This window comes from Dasypus novemcinctus, chromosome 13, assembly GCF_030445035.2.
Source record: "Dasypus novemcinctus isolate mDasNov1 chromosome 13, mDasNov1.1.hap2, whole genome shotgun sequence".
NCBI lineage: Eukaryota > Metazoa > Chordata > Mammalia > Cingulata > Dasypodidae > Dasypus > Dasypus novemcinctus.
This window is the reverse complement of record NC_080685.1, coordinates 61,239,812-61,263,024: the sequence shown is the minus strand read 5'-3', so window position 1 is coordinate 61,263,024 and position 23,213 is coordinate 61,239,812. Positions and strand designations below refer to the sequence as shown.

At 36.9% G+C, this 23,213-nt stretch overlaps 1 protein-coding gene across 1 annotated transcript in view; it reads right to left on the bottom strand.

Moving 5' to 3' along the window:
• The window catches only part of XPR1 (xenotropic and polytropic retrovirus receptor 1), a 258,295-nt gene that overhangs the window by 46,448 nt on the left and 188,634 nt on the right, over positions 1 to 23,213 (bottom strand). The window contains exons 8-11 of the mRNA XM_004461856.5: positions 17,360 to 17,550; positions 16,978 to 17,157; positions 11,012 to 11,183; positions 9,856 to 10,050 (exon numbers count right to left, since the gene is read on the bottom strand). Of these exons, the coding sequence (XP_004461913.1) occupies positions 9,856 to 10,050; positions 11,012 to 11,183; positions 16,978 to 17,157; positions 17,360 to 17,550 (738 nt within the window). The remainder of the gene's footprint in view (positions 1 to 9,855; positions 10,051 to 11,011; positions 11,184 to 16,977; positions 17,158 to 17,359; positions 17,551 to 23,213) is intronic.

Sequence of the window (23,213 nt, the reverse complement as noted above, 5' to 3'; positions counted from 1 at the left end):
CACAACAAGATGACGCAACAAAAAGAAACACAGATTCCCGTGCTGCTGACAACAACAGAAGCAGACAAAGAAGAAAGATGCAGCAAATAGACACAGAAAACAGACAACCTGGATGGGGGGGAAAGGGGGGAATAAATAAATAAATCTTAAAAAAAAAAAAACTGCATGTGAACCTACAATTATCTCAAAATAAAACCTTAAAAAAATTGGCTGTTCCTTAAAACCCTCAGAGTTTACCATTCCCTCTGAGTCACCTCAGTACCTTATACAGAATACTGACAATACAGTATTATTATATTTTTCATGTTCTATTGTAATTTGTCTGTCTCCCTTACTAAACTGTGAGCTCTAAGAGGACATCTTAAAAGGCAAGATAAAATGTGCTCATCTATGTATGCTTAGCATCTAGCACAGTCCTTGATAGTTAGAGGTATTTTGTAAGTGCTCTGTTGAATGAAGTAGATATAATGAATGTAATCAAGAAGATAATTTACCTATTAAATTATATTTGTACTCAATTTACTATTTGTATAGATCTTTAAATTTCTGGCTCATCAATAACAAAATATTCTCTTCAATGATTGGCAGACTATATAGTAATTAGAGTTGAATAAGAAACACAACACAAAAGTGCAATGTAGAAATATAATAATAACAATATATATTCCACATTATGGTTAGTTAAGAGACCTGAAAGAAGGGAGCAAGAATACATATAATATGGAGACAAGCATAGAGAGAAAGAGCAGGAAAGCCAAAATCTCTTCCAGCATTTTCCACACAGCCTGCCAATATTCGATACCAGTATAACACATCACATCTAAAAAAGCCATCTGAAACAATTCTTAATCTCAGAGTTAAATAGTCTAAGACCATAATGCCTTTTTATAGAAAGCTTCACTTGACACTTTTTCTCTCAAATTGGATATTTTTAGTTTAAAACCTATCTTTCTTAAAAAGTGAATTTTGAATACATTACTAAAAAAGAATACAATACTAAAAAAGAGTATAACTCTAAGCAAATTAATCATTTCAACCATTCTCCCATCACATGAGTTTTTGTTTCTAACTCAAGAATGACTTTCAATTTTCTGGCAGAAAGAACTTATTTTCATATTTGGCTGACACCATACTGTTCTTACTAACATAAGAGTGCAATTCAATTTCCTGGTAGTACGTTTGATTTTCCATGAATGTGGCCATTAGGACCAAAGGATCAGAGAGCAGGCCTATCCCCTTTAAAGTACAGTTTGAATTTTCTCCCCCAACATATGTGCTTTCCCAAACATGAATTTATTTGGCACTTGTATGGATATCACACTACCCTGCCTGAGCATTCTGTTTTTATTTACTATGTGTTTAACTTTTTACCACAGGGACAAGTTCAGAGCAGCCAATGTACATAGAAGGTAGTCTGGTAAAGTGAAAAAAAATTTTTTTTTAAAGATTTATTTATTTATTTCTCTCCCCCCACCACCCCAGGTGTCTGTTCTCTGTGTTTATTTGGCTGTGTCATCTTCTTTGTCCGCTTCTGTTGTTGTCAGTGGCACGGGAATCTGTGTTTCTTTTTGTTGCGTCATCTTTTGTCAGCTCTCCGTGTATGCGGCACCATTCCTGGGCAGGCTGCACTTTCTTTCGCACTGGGTGGCTCTCCTTGCTGGGTGCACTCCTTGCGCATGGGGCTCCCCTACGTGGGCGACACCCCTGCGTGGCAGGGCATCCTTGCGCGCATCAGCACTGCACATTGGCCAGCTCCACACGGGTCAAGGGGGCCTGGGGTTTGAACCCAGGACCTCCCATGTGGTAGACGGACGCCCTAACCACTGGGCCAAGTCCGCTTCCCTGTAAAGTGAAAATAATCACAAGACCTGGGTGTGAATTCTAGCTGTCACCTATTTGCTACTTGATTTTGGAGCTATATTGTCTGTATTCAGATTTATAACCTACGTTCCTCCAGTTCCTAACTGTATGACTTTGGGCAAGTTAATTTAATCTCTGTACTCAACTTTCTCACATGTAAAGGAGGGATTAAATGCTTACCTCACAGGGTTGCTGTATGGATTAAATGAGTTAATACATGTTAAATGCTTAAAATAGTGGCTGGCACATAGAAGTATTCAATAAATTGTAGTTTTTAATAATATCATTATTCTTCATCTACTATTTGTAGGTGCTTTGCATTACTTTTCACGAGCCACAATATAATATTCCAGTTGCTGTACCATTACTATAATTTAACTATTGTCCTACTATTGAGTATTTATTATTTCCAGTTAAAAAAAAAAAAATCAACAGAATGAGTTTTTATCTCTTCATATCCTTGCCAGCATAAGCATCATTTTTTAAGTACTATTTTAAATTGCATTTCTTTAACTATTAGTGAAGTTGAAAAATTTTCACATTATTTCTTCTGCAAAATTATCTGAATATGTCCTTTGCCAATTTAAAAAACCACAAAGTTTAAATTGTTATTTCTTCTTATAGTAGATCATAGATTACAATGAAAAAATATTCACTCCCTTTCCCCTGAACTCTGCTTCCATGAGATGAGTAGGCTTCATTGCCCCTTTGATATAGGGCTTAGTGACTTGCTTGACTTCAGGCAGAGCAGGAAGACTAGACTTCCCCTGGGTGTGGCCATACGACTTACTTTGGCCAGTGGAAGCTTAGCAGAAATGAAGCAAACACAGGCTTAAAATGTTTGTGCAATAGTAATTTTTCTGCTAGTGGCATGGAAAGAGATTCCCTGGGGTAACCACTGCCCCCTCAGCCTAGACCCCAAAATGAACACACATGAAACAGACATGCAGTGAGGAGCCAAGCACAGCCAGAACATCAGCCAGAAGCAATGCCACCCAGCCACACCCAACCTAGTTCAGTGAATCCTGGCTGACCTACAGACTAATAAGAATAAATTATTATTTTTTTAAAAAGATTTGTCATCTCCCGTCTGCTCTCTGTGTCCATTCGCTGTGCATTCTTCTGTGTCTGCTTGTCTTCTCTTTAGACAGCCCGGGAACTGATCCTGGGAACTTCTGGAGTGAGAGAGGTGCTCAATCTCTTGGCCACTTCAGCTCCCTGTTCTGCTGTGTCTCTTATTGTCTCTCCTCTGTGTCTTTCTGTTGTGTCATCTGCATGGGCCAGCTTGCCTTTACCAGGAGGCCCCAGGAATAAAACCCTGGACCTCCCATATGGTAGATGGAAGCTCAATTGTTTGAGCCACCTCCACTTAAGCTACTGAGTTTTGGGGTGATTTATATAGCAGTAACAGATCAGTACACTTAACTGTATTAGACTATAAAATTCTGAAGAAAAGAGATTCAGATATAATCTATTACTTATGCTTCCTGGAGTGCCATATACTCAGCAGGAACTAAAGCCCTCATAGTATATTTTATTTTGCCTGTTCATTTTTCCCTCTTTCTTTTCCTTTTGCTGAAAATATCTAAATACTAGCTTTCCTTGGTTTTCACCAATAACATTATGCAAAATTATATATAAATTAAAATGAAAAATTAAATTTTATTTTCAAGTAATTGTCTTTAAGTTTCTAATTATATGAACTGTTCCATAAGTAGATTTCATAAATAATTTTCTACTTTGCATCTTTTAAACATCATAGATCCTCTCCGAACTTCAAGCAATAAAATAGTACTGACTGTATTTATTTATTTTCAAAAAGATTTATTATTTATTATTTCTCTCCCCCCTCTCCCTGTTGTCTACTCTTTGTGCCCATTCATTGTGTGTTTTTCTGTGCCTGCTTGCATTCTTGTCAGCGGCACTGGGAATCTGTGTCTCTTTTGTTGCGTCATCTTGCTGCATCAGCTCTCCGAGTGTGCAGCGCCACTTCTGGGCAGACTGCGCTTTTTTCACGCAGGGCGGCTCTCCTTGCAGGGCACATTCCTTGCGCGTGTGGCTCCTCTATATGAGGCTCACCCCTGCGTGGAACGGGGCTTCTTGCGTGCATCAGCACTGTGTGTGGGCCAGCTCACCACACAGGTCAGAAGGCCCTGGGTCTGAACCCTGAACCTCCCATGTGGTAGGCGAATGCTCTATCAGTTGAGCCAAATCCACTTTCCAGTACTGACTGTATTAAACATTGAACTTTTGTGCATGTATATTTCAAAAGCAACACAACTTACATGTGTAGAAATGCTAACAAATTACATCAGTTCTAAGAGAAATTAAAAAAACAAAGGGCATTAGCAAAAAGACAATCAAAATGTCATAAAGGTATGAGCACATGTGTTGTTTGGTAAAGCTTTTTTTTAAAGCAATGGACATAGTCTCTAGTAAAGAAGAGAAATGGGATTGTTAATGCAATAATTACAAACTATTTAAAATAACCACATTGCCATGTAGATAGAGGCCACTCAAGAAAGATGTGCTGAATTAAAGTTAAATTAATAATCTGAAGCAAACAATATCTCACATTCAGTCTTATAAACCCAGCAGGATTTAAACCAATATTGTCAAATGATGAATACTGTGGCAGCTTGAAATTATATATGAATCTCCAAATGAGAGATTATGTTTGTAAACTGGTTTGTTTCTCTGGGTGTGATACCCTTTGAATGCATTAGATTCAGCTGACATGTCTTGATTAATAACCTGTTACAATTAGGGCTTTGATTTGACAAGGTCAGTAAGGTGTGACTCAGGGTTAAGATTCCTCCCCCTTGGTGGGCCAGCGTAAACTAACACACACAGAAGAAGATACAGTAAGAGAAAGAGCACCGTAGATATGGAAGAGGAAATAGCTCTGTCATGTTTGATCATGGAGGCCTGGGGAGAGATAAGCCATTTGCCTGATAGTTTGCAGCTGAAGATAACAGAGCAGCTGAGCAGCTGATAAGGCCTGGAAAGAAATAAGCCCTATGCCAGCCTACAGCTGAGACAGGAAGAAGATGGGAACATGAAGCCTTAAGAAGAAAGGAAAGACCAGGCAGAGATGCCCTCCATCTTACTCCAACATTTGGCAACTGACTTTGGTGAGAAAGCAGCCTTCAATTGAACTCTTTAGGGCTCTGTAGCTGTACGCTTTTACCACAAAAAAACACCAAAAGATTTCTGGTACTTTGCCTTAGCACCCCTTTGTCTGACTAATACAAATACTAAAATAATGAATTTCTCTTCTACATTATTTAGTGCTAGAGAAATTACATCAGAATATATCAAGCTTTCAAAAGGTTAAAGATTTCAGCTACTTTTAATAGTAAGCCAAGAATGAAAGCATTTATCCAAATGAGCTTTTGAAAAATTTCCCTGGAGAATTAAAAAACAATTAGTGTTTTCACTATATTATAGTAAGATTAAAATTTGGAAATTCTAGCAAAACAATCTATTATTCAAGGTGGAAAGAGGTAACAGACTACCCAGATCCCAGACAGGAAGCACTTCAGAACTATGTGTACTCAACTTAAAACAATGAAATGACTATTTGAATTGAAGCAATGAGCTACTGCCGAGGAATCCTCATTAGGGGGCACGGTACCCCTCAGAGAATATTAAACAAGAAGACTCTAGAGGGGATCTGGGCACTGAAAAACAGCCAAACAAACAAACATCAATGAACTCAGCTTTTAAGAAAGCAGAGAATATCTTTTTCCCAAGTATTTTTTTTTAAAGATTTATTTTTATTTATTTCTCCCCACACCCCCTCGTCTGCTCCCTTGTGTCCATTCACTGTGTGTTGTTCCCCAAGTATCTTTGAGACTAGTAGTAAATGCTAGCAAAGAAATCTAATGTAAAATAGGATGTATTTTTAAAAGTGTTTTTTCTTTATATATTTAGAAAACTAGAAAGAGCTAAATCTACAAAGAATTTAAGAATATTTTAGAAGAAACTATAAATAAAAGCCACAAAATTTAATACCCTCCCCCATCAATGGGTTAGAAATAACAACATAATGGCTTTTTCTATTATTGTACCTCCCACAGGCTTTTCCTGACCAAAGCCAAGAAACTTCAAGGATAAACAACAAACCATTTAAAACATTCCCGCCTACTCCAATCCCCATTCCAACAAAAAACCTGTAGGAGTTGGCTTCAAATTTAGCCTTGCAATGAAATATGAATTCTTAAAATATGGAGATTGGCTACCAGCTAAATTCCTTGGTTGCTAAAATCAATGGTGAAAAATAAACTATACTGAAATGTTTATAATGTGGTTCCTTCTTAACACACAGGTGAGGGCTGTCTGCACTATATCACACTTAATTCTCTAAAGTGCACGACCTAAACCCCCTCTCTCACCGTCTAAAAACTGATTCTCAGTGCAGTTAACTGTTATACCTTCATTCTTACAAATCATGTAGCATAAATAACATGAGACATAACCTTTGAAATAATCTTGCAAATGTCCCAATAATGCTGTTACTATGGTAACTACTGCAGGCAAGGTCTCCGAAAAGACTAAGAATCCTGAGTCTGTTCAAGGTCATCACACCATATTTTTTTACTCTCTCCACCTCCATAAACTGTATCCTTTGCAACAGCACACTACATTTAATAGAAAATTATCTACTTGATTAGTCATATTTAATTTATTCTTCTGGCTCTAGGACTCTATAAAATCTACATTTTCTGATGCATTTTCTCTTGGAATATTGTCCAAGAAAACAATAGAAATCAAATTCCACTTTTGATCATCACTCAAATGTCAAATTTTCAGCCAATGGTCCCTTTGAGTTGTCTTTCTAATTTTTCCCTCTCCTTTAAAGCTTATTGGTAACAATTTCTAGTCATAATACATAAATATTTCCTAAGTAGCAACTCTAAAAAGTATTTTGAATTTTAGGAATATGATGAAGATATATAACCTCTAAAATGCCAATTTTTTTTTTTTAAGGACTGGGCACTTAAATTGTGTTCAACAAGAAAACAATTGTGCTACTTGGGCAAAAAAGCCATACACATTCCTAACTGATATTTGCCCAAAGCAGAATTTGTCCCCTTCCCCCAAGGCAATCACAAGGGTTTCTCTAAATAAGACTTGACCTAACAGAAAGCATATATATACCAGCTAAGGGGATTTAACTGAATTTAATTATAATTTTATTTATGTAGCATTTTAGAGTTTATAAGGTGATTTCATATACAATATTTTATGTAATCCTTACCACAAATCTGTAAACTGAATAGGCACTGTTATCTCCACTTAATTTTTTTAATGTCCACCTCCCCACCACCATGGCTCCCTTGTCTGTTTTGCCTGTTGTCTGTCCTTTAACTGAACCCCAGATTTCCCATGTGAGGCTGATGCTCAACTGCTTAAGCCACATCCACTGGCTGCTTGATTTTTGTCTTTTGTTCATTGTCTTTTGCGCACTATCTTTTGCTTGCTGTCTTTTGCTTGTTGTTTGTTTTCTTTAGGAGGCACTGAAACCAAACTGGGACCTCCCATGTAGGAGGAGGGTCCTCAATTGCTTGAGCCACATCTGCTCCACTTTAAAGAGATGGCTTTCTCTGAAGGAAAGAGCCACAGGCTGAAGATGAACAGCAAGGGAAAAAGTTATCACTTCCACCATTTGCCTTGGGGAAGACCAAGACACATATGGTATAATGGGAATGATCCTTAACTTACTTAATAAAGATGGTAAAGATATAGCTTAGATACTACCTCTGGGAAGTATTCTCTAGACCTCCCACACTAAGGCCTATAAGGTTGGGTTAGAGACTTGTGTGGACTATTCTGTCATATTTCTCTTTTTGCTTGTCTATTTCCCCTACTAGATCATAATATATATTTTTAGGAGGTACCAGGACTTGAACCCAGGACTTAGCATATGGGAAGCAAGTGCTCAACCACTGAGCTACAACTGCTCCCCTAGATTATACATTTCAAGTGCAGCAATTATAATTGTGCTATATCCCTAGTGCCTAGCACAGGCTTGGTGCATAGAGTATTCTCAATAAACACTTGGTGAATGCATGCTCACTCCTCTATCTATCAATCTATCCATCCACCCATCCACCCACCTACCAACCCATGCAACTTAGAATTCAGAAGTGAGATGTTTACAAAGCAATGTATATAAACATGTTAATTTGAAGTTAAAACTTTTTTTGAATTGGCTGATTTGGCTGCTTGGTTTCCCAGTTAAGGCATATTGCAGTTATTCTCCATAAATTAGGTAACTTTAATGTGCAGCCTCAAAAGTCTGTCAAAATTACATTTATAAAATGTGAAAAGATAAAAGGCATTTCATAAAACACAAAACAAAATAAAACAAAAACCATATTGGCAAACTTATACTGAAATTAACAAGAAACCTCTAAAATTAACAAACATAAGATCGGTTAGACTCAGGCGTTTTTGGTATACTACCCAGAAATTGAGAAAGAAAATGACTCAACTGACTGGTTAAAAAATCCTTTCTCTAATTTGTTGCTTTCCACAAAGAATACTTGGTAGATCACTACAAATAATTATTGATGAGAGAGTATTACACATTTTTGGGGGGCACAGAACTCAAAAGTTGTGAAAAAACTGAGAGACATTGCAACAACATAACTTATTCCACCCTCATCTCAGAATTTTGTAAATTCTCTAGTAACAACATTCTGCATCATGACGCATGCCTGGGCTAAATGACAGCATTTTTTAGCAAGAGGTAAAATTATGAAGACTCTGAGGATGTTTCTTTCACTGAGATACTTAGTTAAATTATAGCATTTAACAAGAGTGCCTACAGAGTGGTAAAATTATTGACTACATTTATCAATTCTATTCTAACAGCTGAATCTACTGCAAAAAGTAGAAGTATATTATATAACCTGTTCTGCTTGAACAAATTTCAAGGCCTATTGAAACAATGCCCTAACCTTTCATGACCATCAGATACACTTAAGTAGCAGTTTTCCAGCATTAGCTAAATCTCCTTAAAACAGCCTTTTTCAAAAAATAAATTCACAAAAAATTTCACCAAAGTATTTTTATTTTTAAATAGCTTTATTAATTTCTATTAGTAACATTTCTTTCCCACTTACAGATGGGAAAGTATAGCCTCTAAGGTGTGGGCTGATGCTGGTTTAAATAGACAAAGAACGTATGCATTTTAATAAAAGGAAGCAAGATCTGATTGACAGTTCTTAGAAAAAGGTTAAAAATTAAAAAGAAGTGAGTGCATGTGGTTCCGAACCTAAAAGCTTTTTTCCCCCTCCTAACAGAAGAGCAGCCTCTAGTAATAACTGGTTGCCATGGAGATAAGAAACTAGAGGGATCAGAGAACTCGATTTGCAGTTAAATGGGCTGGAAACATTCCTTACTACTTGGAGAGAAAGGGATTAAAAATATACATGATTGCCAGGGGGGCTCTTTTTCACCTACCATTTCCCAACCTCAAAGAGCAAGGAAACCGGAAAAACAAAAATAAAAACAAACGAAAAGAACAAATGAAAACTCCATAAATAGAGCCCATTAAATATAATTCAGGATTTCAAACATTATCACAAAATCCTTCCCATTCTGGTGACTCTGCTTCTTTACAATTGGTATTTGTTAGTAAATATTGCCGTGAGACTAAAATTGTGTTCAAGAACAAACAGGTTACCAGGGGCATGGGTGTGGGTGGGAAATGGAAGTTAATGCTTATAGGTACAGATTTTGTTTGGGGTGATAGAAAAATTTTGGTAATGAATGTTGGTGATGTTAGCATACATTACCACCACCAAACTATACTTGAAAGTGGTTAGAACGGAAAACTTTATGTTGTATATATATTACCACAGTAAAAAACAGACAAAACATAAGGAACTGGTGTAACTAAAGAGACTGCAATTACAGTGATTAACAAAACAAAACATCACAAATGAAAAAGTAACCAGGGTAAAAAACAAATTCATAGAATACCTTTGTGGGTGCTATAAAGAGCTGCAAAGGTCACCATGAAGAAAGTTGTGGAGTATTTGCCAGCATTAACTAAATGAGGAAAGGCCCTTTTTGTGTCTCGGTATCGGCGCAGGCACTGGATGAAGCGAAGCCAAGCAGGAATGCACTGAACAATGGCCCGCACACCATATGAATATTTGTGGCAAATTTTTGGCTCTGTGAAGATTTCAAAGAAATAATTACAATGATAAAAAAAATAACTGTACACATTACTTAGCCACATAATGTAACCACTAGCAAGCCCATAAAAACAAGGAGCCTTGGTTTCTGATTCACTTTCTTCAACTATTATATTCTCAAACTTTTTAGAGGTAGATAAATCCAGGAGAGAAGGCAAAATATATAGGTGGTAAGAATGTGAAAATTTGCCCTTATATTTCCATTTATCTTGGAGTATGTGAATAGTATGGGAAAATTTCTAACTAATCAAAAGGAAAAAAACTGGCTGGCTCTGTAGTTTGAAATACCTGAAAAACCTACAAAGATCTCTGGTGACGCTAGTCAATTTCATGAACTCTAAGCCACTACAATATAATATACCCACTACAGGTTGTTCATGCTCTTGTGCTTTTTTTTCCCAAAGAATGTGTTTTTTCCCCACCTCCAAATAATGTCTTAGAATTCTAGGGATGTAGTATACTGTGATTCGCTGGCAATCAATAAAAATGTGTAGTCACTGGCTTCATCAACCTTTGTTAGTCAGATGTTACATAATCTGTCTAAATTAGATCTTTATCATCACCAAAAAAATCCCTTAATAACTTGAACTCCTGGCATGAGCTAAGATTGGGAAAAAGAGCCAGAAAAAAAAACAACCACATTTGGTACTAAAGCATTTGTGATACAACTACCAATATATTAGAACATTATTTTTTTTACTTTGAGTCTCAGGATTCTTAAGGGTAAATTATAAATCTCCTGGCAAATGCATGGCTAAATTTATAACACGTAATTTAAGAGCCAAATTATATCAGATAAAGAGATTGCTAAAGGAGTGCCAAATACATTAAGTTTATAATATTATGAATTCTCACCATGACCTTCATTTTCTCAGTTATAATATTCAATATTTCTTGGTTTACACTGATAGTAATATGGATACATATTCTTAACCTACCTTCTGAATCATCTGGCAACAGGCCCCCACTTTCATCCCATTTGAGCTCAAAACTGTAGAAGCAGATCATATATTCCAGGTCCATCAATATCACTGCCAGGCTGTTGAGCTGATCAGCCAGCCAGAAATCAGCAAAGCCTACCTTATGGAAGGGGGCTGTAAATACTCGAAACTGGGAGAAAGAAAAAAAATCATATTAAATTTCTTTAATTCATGTCTGACTATGCAGCATGACTGTTTTAGCTAGAGACCAATGAACCAATCACAAACACAGGGAACTGGCAACAGTGGCTAGGTTGAGAATTAGTAGTGAGAAGAATGAGTTGAATGCATAACTAAGAGAGGAAATAAATTAAAAAAAAAAAAAGGAAGGAATAGATACAGTTAGAAAACAGAAAGCAGAGAGGTAGGAAGAGTAGAAGTCAAAGGCACAGGGAGTAACAGAAAGACAGAAGCACTGAAAAGTCTAGTGTTAAGACTCTGATGTGAATTTTGCAGGAGACCCAAGGGTTTGATAGAATTTCTGGAACTTTGTCCTATCTTAGCTGGCTGAGTACAAAGGTCTTTGCTTACAAAGGATAGGTAGGGAAGTGTCTGACACATTCTGAAGGCATGCCTAATCCTCTAATCAAAGTCACCTGTATTTCACTGATGGTAGGTAATAACCATGTTTATCTTAAAATTGGGCCATAAAAATCACCCTGTTACGAAAACAATGTTACAATAGCTTCAATTTATAGAGCACTAACTCATGCTACATATTTTTCTTAGTGCTTACATATGTATTAGCTCACTTAATCCTCATAACAATTCTATGAACAAAGTACTATTCATATCTCCATTTTATACAGGGCCTACAACACTCATCCTGACCTATTCTATGGAAGCATGTTTACCACTGCAAAGGGAAATCCCTGCATTGCAGAAAAGGGCAGAAAAGGGAAGGATTAGTAGTCACCAGAAATAGACTCAATTGTGCAGACTGTATGGAGAGGCCTTGTGTGAAGTGAAAGTGTAATAAAGGTAGTTTAATCCTCTTCCTGTCAGACCCTTCCACTTCATACAGCAAAAAATGGACTCCTGAAATAAAGAATACTAACTAAGCAGTAGTTCTGAGAAAATGTGAGTAAATCTGTAGCTCTCCTGCCATTCAGTCATACTCATTTAGTAAAATACTCAGCCTGGGTATCTATCCTTCAAATTCCACCAGATTTTCCATTCTTTCTCTACACAATTCCCTTTAATATTTTAGGGACATAAGTGGCTATATTAGGAATCAACCCTAGTGTCAACTGTATTTGACAGATATTGCCTTGGAGCTTTGATAGCTAGACCAGGTGACTTTGGGACATGATGTAGACTTTGATATATTTTGAGTCCATGGCTTGGTTACTTTTTCGGTGAGTACAATAAGCTAGAGACAAGTCAACAGATTGGACTTTTTCATATTCATTTTTACATTCATTCACAGAGTGATGATATACCATAAGCTTTGAGAGACACCAAACTCATTTTTTGGGGGCGAGAGGGGTTTTAGTCTTCCATACTTAAAGGGATTCTGGTGCTAGTTTATGTAGGGTGCAGATGGACTTAAAGGACTCAAAGGTAGAGACACCACAGGAAAATCTAGGATACAACACCAAAAGATCGGGAAGTTGAACTCAATCTCTGGTCATAGATTTTTTTTTTTTAAGATTTATTTTATTTATTTCTCCCCCCCTCCCCACTCCCCCCATTGTCTGTTCTCTGTGTCCATTTGCTGTGTGTTCTTCTATGTCTGCTTGTATTCTCATTAGGAGGCTCTGAGAACTGATCCTGGGACCTTCCAGAGTGGGAGAAAGGTGATTACCCTCTTGTACCACCTCAGCTCCCTGTTCTGCTACATCTTCTTCTTTTCTCTCCTCTCTGTCTCTTGATATGTCATCTTGCTGTGCCAGCTCTCCATGTCAGCCAGCAATCCCGTGAGGGGTGACATTCCTGCGTGGGCCGGCACCCCGTGTGCGCCACTCACCGCATGGACCAGCTTGCCCTCACCAGGATGCCCTGGGCATCAAACCCTGGACCTCCTATATGGTAGACAGGAGCCCAATTGGTTGAGCCACATCCGTTTCCCTGGTCACAGACTTTTGTGAAATTGGTAGCCTAGGGCACAAATCTTCTTTTTAATTGACATGGGATAGAATGCCATTACTCTCATAATTTGCTAAACCCAGCCTCAAAACCTGGCTAATAGAGCAAACCTCCATAAGAGCAGAAGAGGAGAAGGAATTTAATAAGAAACAAAGGTATGGAGGGATGGGATTGGAAAGGGAGAGGCATAAAAATAAAAAGAAACTGGGAAGAAGGGAAAATTTAAAGAACAAAAAAGGAAGGAGGGGGCAGAAAATGTTGGTATAATACAGCTAATGAAGGAAAGAATATAAGTATAGTTACTTATGTATTCAACACAAATTTAATAAGTATTTCCTATATGTGAGGCATTGTGGAGCTACAATGATAAATAAAACATAGTCCATACCCTCAAAGACCCATAGTCTAGAAGTGTACATAAATACTTACAGAAATAATTATAGCACAATGCAATAACTGCTATGCTGGAGATACACACAAAATACACTGGATATAAAGAAAAGGAATCAAGTAGTTCTGTCAGACATAGGATGGGGAGGAGAAAATAAACAGTCATACTTTACAACCTGATGTTTACACAAAATTAATTTTAGATTTATCTGAATTCCCCTTTGAGTGAGAATCCTGTATCTTATACTTTCTCTTATTTTGGTTAAGGCCTTTCGATTTCTCCATTTCTATCTTTTGATTTTGATTTAAATGATAATGATTCACTGAGTAGTAGTATTATGAAAGCTAGAGACTATTTTGGATATCTGATGTTTTACCCACATACACAAAAAAGCCACTAATAAGTTATTACAAGTATATGTTAACTTTCATCTTTATAGACATAATCCTCTAAATTAATGATAAATAATTAAGAAGCTGAAGCCTTAACTTCTACATTTTAGAACCCTGTAAATAATCACATTTTTCCAAGTTTCAATTTTTATTTCCTCTGGTTTTCATCAAAGTTACACATCTTAGATAAAGTAACAGGTCTAAGTGTTAGTTACTTTATCTATCTAACATAGATAAACTAGCTAATGCCACCATCTGTATGGAGCCCGACTGCCTAGGTTTATATCCCATCTCCATTACTTACTAGCTGTGTGAGCTTAGGCAAGTTACTTAACTTCTCTGGACCTAGGTCCTCATTTGTAAAGTGGGGATTAAGCGTAGATTCAAACTCATGGGTTATAAACAAGATCAAATAAATTAATACATTTACTATTCCTATAGTAGATATGTGCAAAAATTTTATTTATTCAACTAAAGAAAAGACTGGCCAAAAACTGATTTCTAAATTATATAGCAAAGCACTCTAATTTTAAAACTTCAGTTAATACTTTGTATAGTATTGAACTTGGCCTCCAAAAAGAGGTCTGGCCTTTGTTCCAGCCTGGGGTAGGGTGCAAGGAGTGCAACCTCTAAATCTTTGGAATTTCCTGTAGTATGCCAGGGATCACACCTGATAGTTCATATACTAATGAGATGACAAGGTGGGGCCAGCCAAGGCAGTCTTAGGGTTAGGGCTGGCTACACCAGAAAGACCAACCATGTGACTAGGAAGTATAGGCTTTGAGCCACATTCTGTTAGCCCAACCTCCACAACCCCTGGGAGGGAATGGGTCCAGAGATTAAGTTCAACCATGTAGGCACTGATGCCACCATTCATGCCTATTTAATAAAGCCCCATATAAATTCTGAACACCTTGGAGCTTGGGTGAGTAATTAATAATATACATTGATTTGCTGGGAGGATGAAACATTCTGACTCCAAGTGGAAAAGACACAGAAGCTTGCATCTGAGACCTTGCCCCATGTGTCTTTTGGCTACTTATTTGTACGATGCTACTATAATAAAACTATGATTTTAAGAATCCCACTTTTGGTAACTTCTGTGAGTATTTCTTGCGTACTATCAAGTCCAATGGGGTAGGAAACTCCCTGAATTCGTAGCCCTTTGTTCAGAACTGAGGGTGGCCCTGGAAAAAATTCCAAACTTGCATCTAATGCCTGAGGACAGATCTGTAGAAGACTGCCTTTAACTTGTGGAATCTGGATGAACTCCAGGTAGATTCCGAATTGAGTTGTATTTTAGCTGGTCACTGATGTTTTTTCAGTCCTTAAAAGTCAACTGTAGGAATAGTTTATATTCTTGTTTAGAAAATTTGAGGTGATGTTTCTGCTTTCAAATTGGTATCAATTAGGGCAAATATAGACCTGGGAAGAGGATGTCTGACTTCATGGATGTAAATAATTTGACATACAATATTTATTTCAAAATGTTTCTCACACAAAATTTTTAAGTTTTGGGGAAGAGACAGCACATATCAATCCCATAGATTCAGTGATATATGTGCTTTTCCCACTAAAAATTAAAGAGAAAAGAAGAAAAAATGTAGTTTTACTTAGGATGAGTCTTTAAAAAACTAAGATAGTGTTGCTTCTGTTTACAACTATTACTATAAAAATAGTAAACCATATTGCTTCTTTTGGTATTTTACTGCTTATGATAGAGCATTTTATTATCCTATTACTTCTGCTTCTTATATCATCATTGCAAATCTATCAATAAGCCCTTGTTTATTAACAAAAACAGCAGATACATAGATAAATGTCTATTAAATAGGGAATCATTCTGCTAGCTAATATGAGTAACTGGTCATGCATAAATCACGGCTAGCTATTTAAACAAAGAAGATGCACCAGGGAAATGCTCACTTAGCATTTAATGTACTAAATTATATTACTCTGATACTGCAATGATGCATTCATAGTAACATCAGAGTTTTGTGAATCTTTCAAAACTTCATTTAAAAAATAACTTTAAAGAGATTTCACATTAGTTGAGGCAGGAAACAGTGTTTATGATCTGAAAGGTATTTCTTGTGACCAGATAATATAGTTTAAAAACTCTACAAAAATCTAGTAAAGAAATGACACATAATTCCAAATAAGAAAGGTAATCTAATATTTATTGTACTACCTGGCAATGTTGTTTTATTTTTTAGTATAGAGAGAAACAATGTAGCCCAAGTGGTTGAGAGCCTGCTTCCCATGTACAAGGTCCTGGGTTCGATCCCTGGTACCTACTAAAAACAAAACAAACAAAAAACCCCAGCTCTCACTGGGGAACGGATGTGGCTCAGTGGTTGACTGCCTGCTTCCCATGTACAAGGTTCTGGGTTCAATCCCTTGTACCCCCTAAAAAAAAAAGAAGTTTCGTTGACTATAATGTGAGTGAGGACTTCTAGAGATGTGTAACCCAGAAGTCTTGTCTTCCTCCTGAAGAAAGCCAAAGACCAATATATCACTCTAAACATAGTACCCAAGTTCTGCTATGGACCATGGTTGGTGGTAATAGTCTGATATTATCTCATAATCTGTAACAAATATTCCACCAGGGTGTGGTGTGTTGGTGAAGGGGTATTGTATGGGAATTCTACTCAGGTGCATGATTGTCTTGTAAGTTCATAATCTCTGTAATAAAAATATATTAAAAAAAATAAGGTGGTTGGGGGAAAAATACACAAAATGTAAGATATAGACTATAGTAGTAGTAATATTTTGACGATACTCTCGCATAGTTTGTAACAAACGTTTTACCACAAAGCAAGGTGTTGATGGAGGGGTGATATATGGGACCCCCTGTATGATGTCATACATGTTTATTTGGTAAATTCACAACTTTTACTATACACTTGTTGTTTTATATGTTCATGTATGAATGATATACTTCAATAAAAAATGTATTTTTTTTTTAAAAAAAGGAGCCATGAAAGCCTTGCACCTGCAAAAAAAAAAAACAAACCCAAAAATACAAAGCGTACACAAGTTTCTGGACTTACCAGGAGTTTAAGCAGCCAAAACCGGGATTTGTAATAGAAAGTTTTGGTGGGGTTGATAAGAAAGAAAACCATAAATCCATAAAGGACAAGTGGATACACATATGTGGGGATGACACTAATTGGAGCAAACAAGCATGCCAAAAGGCTCAGGCACCACAATATCCCAAGGAATCCAGCAATCTGGTAAAGAATGGGGAAGACAAAAAGAGAAAATTGTTATTTTTATTTGACCAATACACAGAAATATTTTTAACCAAACAAAGGTAAGTAAAACATTTAGTTATGAAGACAGTAAACTCTTCCAGTAGAAGAGACTCTAGCACCCACTAAAGCCACTATATAGGTACTATATTCGTGGACCTTTATGTCTTGTTTTGATTACCTCAAAGAGATGCTGATGAGACAAATTGCTTCTTGGATTAAGTTCAAAGATGAGCACATGATTTACTCCAGCCTGTCTCCAACCATATGTGTTGATGCCCAGTAGAAAAAGGAATTCAATCAGAAGAAAGCCACCCCGATAGATTCTTATCAAGGGCCACACACTTCTATTTGTTTCAAGTTTAAATATAGCTGAAAGAATATTAATTTATTGGTTAGATATAAAATACATAATGTCTCATTTAATTGTCCTTTCTTTTCATTCTCAATGAAGACAATGATACAACCCTAGCATAGGACTTTTCATAAATAAAACCTAAATCTTGATGATTTCAAGAGCCTGATAACCCTGCTTATTTCTCTTCTTCATTCCACCCTGCAGGATTCCATCCAAACAATTTCCCTAAAATTTGACTTTTAGCATGTCTTCCCATTGTTCCATTAGTGTCTTAGATTACGGAGAATAATTGTGAAAAGGCTTAGAAATATAATATCAGTTCTGTCAGTTGGGATTTCTGGCATGACACAATTCGTTGGGCTTTGTTTGCTCCATCATTAAGCTGAATATAGTAAACTCTACCTCATAGAGTTGCTGTGAAAATAAAAAGAAATAGTACATATGAAAACAATGTGAAACAATGTTAATGTCATATAAACATAGTAGTTAATATTTAACTATTACAAAATGCTTCCTATATGCTAAGTACTGTTCCATGTATTTTTACATATATTAATTCTTTTAATCCTTAGAATGGCTCTGTGACACAAAAGGACAAATACTATATGATTGAGCTACTATGACCTAAATATATTGTGTAGGATATTGTATGATTCCATTTATATAAAACGTAACTAGAAATCAATTTATAAAGATGAAATTAGATTAGTGGTTATGTAGGGCTGGGGAAAACACGCTAAGAAGTGTGGAGTTTTTCTTTTTGGAGTAATGAAATGGTTCTAAAATATTTTGTGGTGATGAATGCACAACACTGCGATTATACTAAAAGCCACTGATTATACACTTTGGATAGATTGTATGGTGTGTGAATATTTTTTAATAAAATTGCTAAATAAATAATTATGCAAGAATAGCCAGAAATAGCAGCTATGTATAGCAGGGGAAAGAGAGAGAGACTGAGAGGTGAAGAATTTTGTTTACTTGCTTGTCTGTTTTTGTTTATTATTGAAATAATGAAAATGCTTTAATAATGACTGAAGTGATGAATGCATTACTATGTGATTATACCAAATTCCATTGATTACACACTTTGGATGAATTGTATGCTTTATTAATATTTATCAATAAAATATTTGTTTAAAAAAAGAAACAAAATTGGGGTAAAGATAAAAAAATGGCTCTGTGAGATAAAAACTATTATCTCCATTTCATTAATGAGGAAACAAAAACACAGAGAAATTAAGGAATTTGCTCAAAGTAACTCAGCTAGTGTAGGGGCACAACCAGGATTTGAACCCAGGCAGGTTTGCTCCAAAGTCTACTTTTACTTACTTTTACATTCTATTGCCCATTTGCACACACAAATGTTCATTATTCTTATTCTTATTTTATAGGTCTCCAGCAATTATAATGTTCAAACACCTTAATCTGCTGTAGCTTTTTTATATTATTGATGAATTCCAGAAAAGAAATACTGGATTATGTTAATAAACTGGTCTTTTCCTCTGGGCATGATTAAACTATAATTAGGGCTTTGACTGGGCCACATCAATAGGATTTTGGTTCCCGTCCACCAAGGGAACTCACAAAGAATACAACATGGCAGAAGAGTTAGTGGGAGTTTTGAGCTGGAGCTCTGGAAGTATGTACCCAGAGGAACACAGCAGCTGAGCCCCAGGGAGAGAGACAGAGCTGGCTGCCTGAGAGTCTACAGCTGGCCTTGTGGAGAAACTAGAGGAGCTGAGCCATGAGAGAAACAAGCTTTGGGAAGAGAGGAACCCAGGGAGCCTGTACCATGGCAGACGCTGGAAGCCATCTTGCTCCAATATGTGGCAATAGACTTTGGTGAGGGAAGTAACTTAGGCATTGTGGCCTGGTAACTGTAAGCTTCTATACCCAATAAATACCCTTTATAAAAACCAACCTATTTCTGGTATTTTACATCAGCACCCCTTTGGCTAATATACCTGGCATTCAAGTTCTTTACAATCTGATCTCCAACTCACTTTACCCAAACTTTTCTCAGTTTCCCTACACATTAATGTCTGCTGCTGCTGAATTTTATTATCCTTTTAACAAGTTCATGTTTTCTCATTTGCTTATGTTGTTTTCTGTACCTAAAAATGGCCTTGCTAGTCCACTCTGCCAAATCAAATAATTATCTAAGAGGCAAATCCTTACCTGTTCAAAAATTCACTCAATCAGCATGTTTGATTTTGAGTCTACTATGTGCCAAACACTTCAGTTTGGCCTAGTATTTCTCCATTTTCCCAAATAACTGTAAATCATTTATTTTAGTATCACTCATTTGAAATTTATATAGCATATTTAATAATTTAAAAATAATAGGGTAGAGAGCTTTTGCTTTAGAGTCGAAAATACTATAGATCAGATTTCAAATCCTAGCTATACTAGGGCAAATTATTTAATTTTTCTTAGTCTCAGTTTCCTTATTGTTCAATGGGGGATATATATTCTGAAAATTTTATTGAGAAATTGAATGTGAACAACATATATCGAGTGCTTGAAACAATCTGTGGCTCATTATGAATAGTCAGCATATATTTGTTTCCTTCTCTTACTTGAGGAAACTTCATTTATTCATTTATTTGACAAATACTTATCAGCTGCCTATTACATTCTAAATTTTGAGACTTTAGTAATGAACAAAACAAAATAGCTGTGTTCTGGAAACTTCTATTCTGTATAATGTCAGATAGTGATAAGTTCTTTGAAGGAAAATGAAATAGGGTAAGGAGATAAAGAATGATGTTAGGCATAATGTAAAGCATAGGTTAACTAAAAATTTAGAAAACTGTATAGCCTAAAGTATAAACCACAATGTAAACACAATGTTACCTTGTTTGAAAGCTATTGTCTCAATATCTGTACATCAGTTTCAGTAAACATGATATGAATAAGTTAAAAGATTATCACTGTGGAAGGGAAAAGGTTTTATGTGATATGTGAGAGTACTGTATATTGTATATATGAATTACTGTGATCTATGGCTCTTGTGAAGAGAAGCTCAATAATTAGGAAAAAAGAAAAGAAAAAGACAGGATGTAGAATTTTTCCAAATCAATATGTATTCTATACCTAACCTTTAAACTCATCGCTATATTCCACTTTACTATTAAGGGAACCTGGCATTATATTGGGCTTCACTTTTCAGGAAGTTTTGGATCACAGAGTGGTTCAACAATGGCAGCGGAGGAATACTGGTATGGGATGTTATTGACAGGAGACATATGGTTTACAGGGAGTTATACAGGGCATGTGTCCAGGGTGCATGGAAATGTTTGAATATACTCATAGTGGAAACAATTAAAAACAACAGCTGGGGGAGTCCTGGGTTCCTGGCCGGGGGGGGGGGGGGGGGGGGCTCTGTTGTGGTCCCTAGGGGAGCAGCGGCAGTCCCCCGGGTGCAATGGCAAGGACCAGAAAGGAATGAGGGTCCAACAGTGAGCCCCTGATACTAATGACTATGCTTGTGAGCCTATACACCTGAAATAAGAACAAGGCCTAGAGAAGCACTGTGCCTAAGAGTTCCCTCCTGACAGCCTCCATGTTACTCAAATGTGGCCAGTCTCGAAGCCAAATTCAGCATGTAAATGCAAGGCCTTCCCCCCAGCGTGGGACATGACACCCGGGGATGAGCCTCCCTGGCACCGAGGGATCACTACCAAGTACCAGCTGATGACGTAACTAGAAAATGACCTTGAATTAAAGGTTCAACGTGGACCAGCAGAATATCCCTGTCTACATATAATAACAGCAGTTAAAAATGCTGTTTGACCTAAAGTAAGGGGGAAATGGAAAGGACAAGAGTTTATATGGCTATGAGTCTCTAAAAAAGAGTCTGGAGGTTGTCAGAAGGATTGCCCTTATGCACACCTGAGCAGAGTCTCAGAGACAGATAAAGTAGATACACCCCAGGTACTGGTTCTTTTGAGGGCTAAAGAGACCCACAGGTTCTATGGTCATGGCAGATGGGGTTCACTGCCATGCCAGTTGGCCGTTCTTTGGAGTTGATGTTTCTGAGTGATGGAGCTGGACTCAGATGTGATCTCTTTTCACAAGCCTTTCATGCTACTTTACTGGAATTGTAGTTGGTGCTGGGGTTTAAGATATATCTAGGGGATTTGAATCTCTGGACTGACAATATGATAGCCAGGCCCTGAGCCTCAACAGACTTCAGCTCCTACACTCTGATTTATTGGACTTACCCACTCAACTAACATGGAGTTGAAGAATGTCAACCACTACACCATGGAGCCTAGAGTGCCTACAACTGAAAGCAGGAGGATTGCATCCAGTATCCATGTGGAATCTAAGCCCCCTCTTGACATAATGTGGAATGGACACAACCAAGCCAAGGTCCACAGGAAGGAGGAATACAGTAAGGATTAGAGTGGACTTAATGATATTCTATTCATGAACTATTGTGCTTAATAATCAAGAAAATGTGGCATTGGGGTGGAAAAAGTGGCCATGGTGGCTGCTGGGTGCAGGGAATGGAAGGAAGAGATGAGATGTGGAGGCATTTTTGGGACTTGGAGTTGTCCTTGGTGGTGCTGCAGGGACAACTGCCGGACATTGTATATCCTCCCATGGCTCACTGGATGGAACGTGGGAGAGTGTGGTCTATGGTGTGGACCACTGGCGATGGGGTGCAGCGATGCCCAGAGATGTACTCACCAGATGTAATGGATGTGTCATGATGATGGGGGAGAGTGTTACTGTGGGGGGAGTGGTGGGGTGGGGGCGGTGGGGGTGAATGGGGACCTCATATTTTTTGAATGTAATATTTTTTAAAAAATGAATAAAATAAAAATAAAAATAAATTAAAAAATACATTAAAAAAAAAGAATGATGTTAGGTGCTAATTTTTTATAGAGTGGTCAGGGGAAATCTCTAAGGAGATGACATTTGCAGAAATCTTAAGGAAATAGGAAATGAACCAGGTGAATACTTGGGGGGATAGAAATCCAGATAGAGGGAGAGTACAAAAGACTCAGAGATTGATATGAGTTGGTATACTCCAGGACCAGTGAGAAGGTCACTGCAATTGTAAGAGGAAAAATGGTAAGTAAGTGGCAGATCAGGTAGGGATTAGTGGTGAGAAACTTGATCAAGACTAAAACTTTTACTTTGATGTAGAAAGCCAGTGGAAGGTTTTGCACATAAGTGACAGGACCTGAACAATGATTTTAAAGGGTTATTCTAGCATAACCTATATGAAGAACAGAGTGCAGGGAACAAATAAGCAAGATTAGTTAGGAGGTTATCCTGATTCCTAAAGAAAGAAAACAGATATATTACAACAGTCAGAAAACAAAAATATAAATCCTAAAAATCCCTCAAAACACTACTAGAACTAATAAACAAATTCAGCAAAGTTGCAGCATACAAGATTAACACAAAAAAATCAGTTGTGTTTCTATAAACCAGTAATGAACAATATAAAAAGGAAATCAAGAAAGCAATTCCGTTTATAAGATCAACTGAAAGAATCAAATATCTAGGAATAAATTTAACCAAGAATATAAAAGACTTGTACATGAAAACTACAAATCACTGCTGAAAGAAAATAAATGGAATAAATAGAATAAACCCAGAAATAAACCCATCTATATATTGATGACCAATTGATTTTTTAAAAAGATTTTTATTT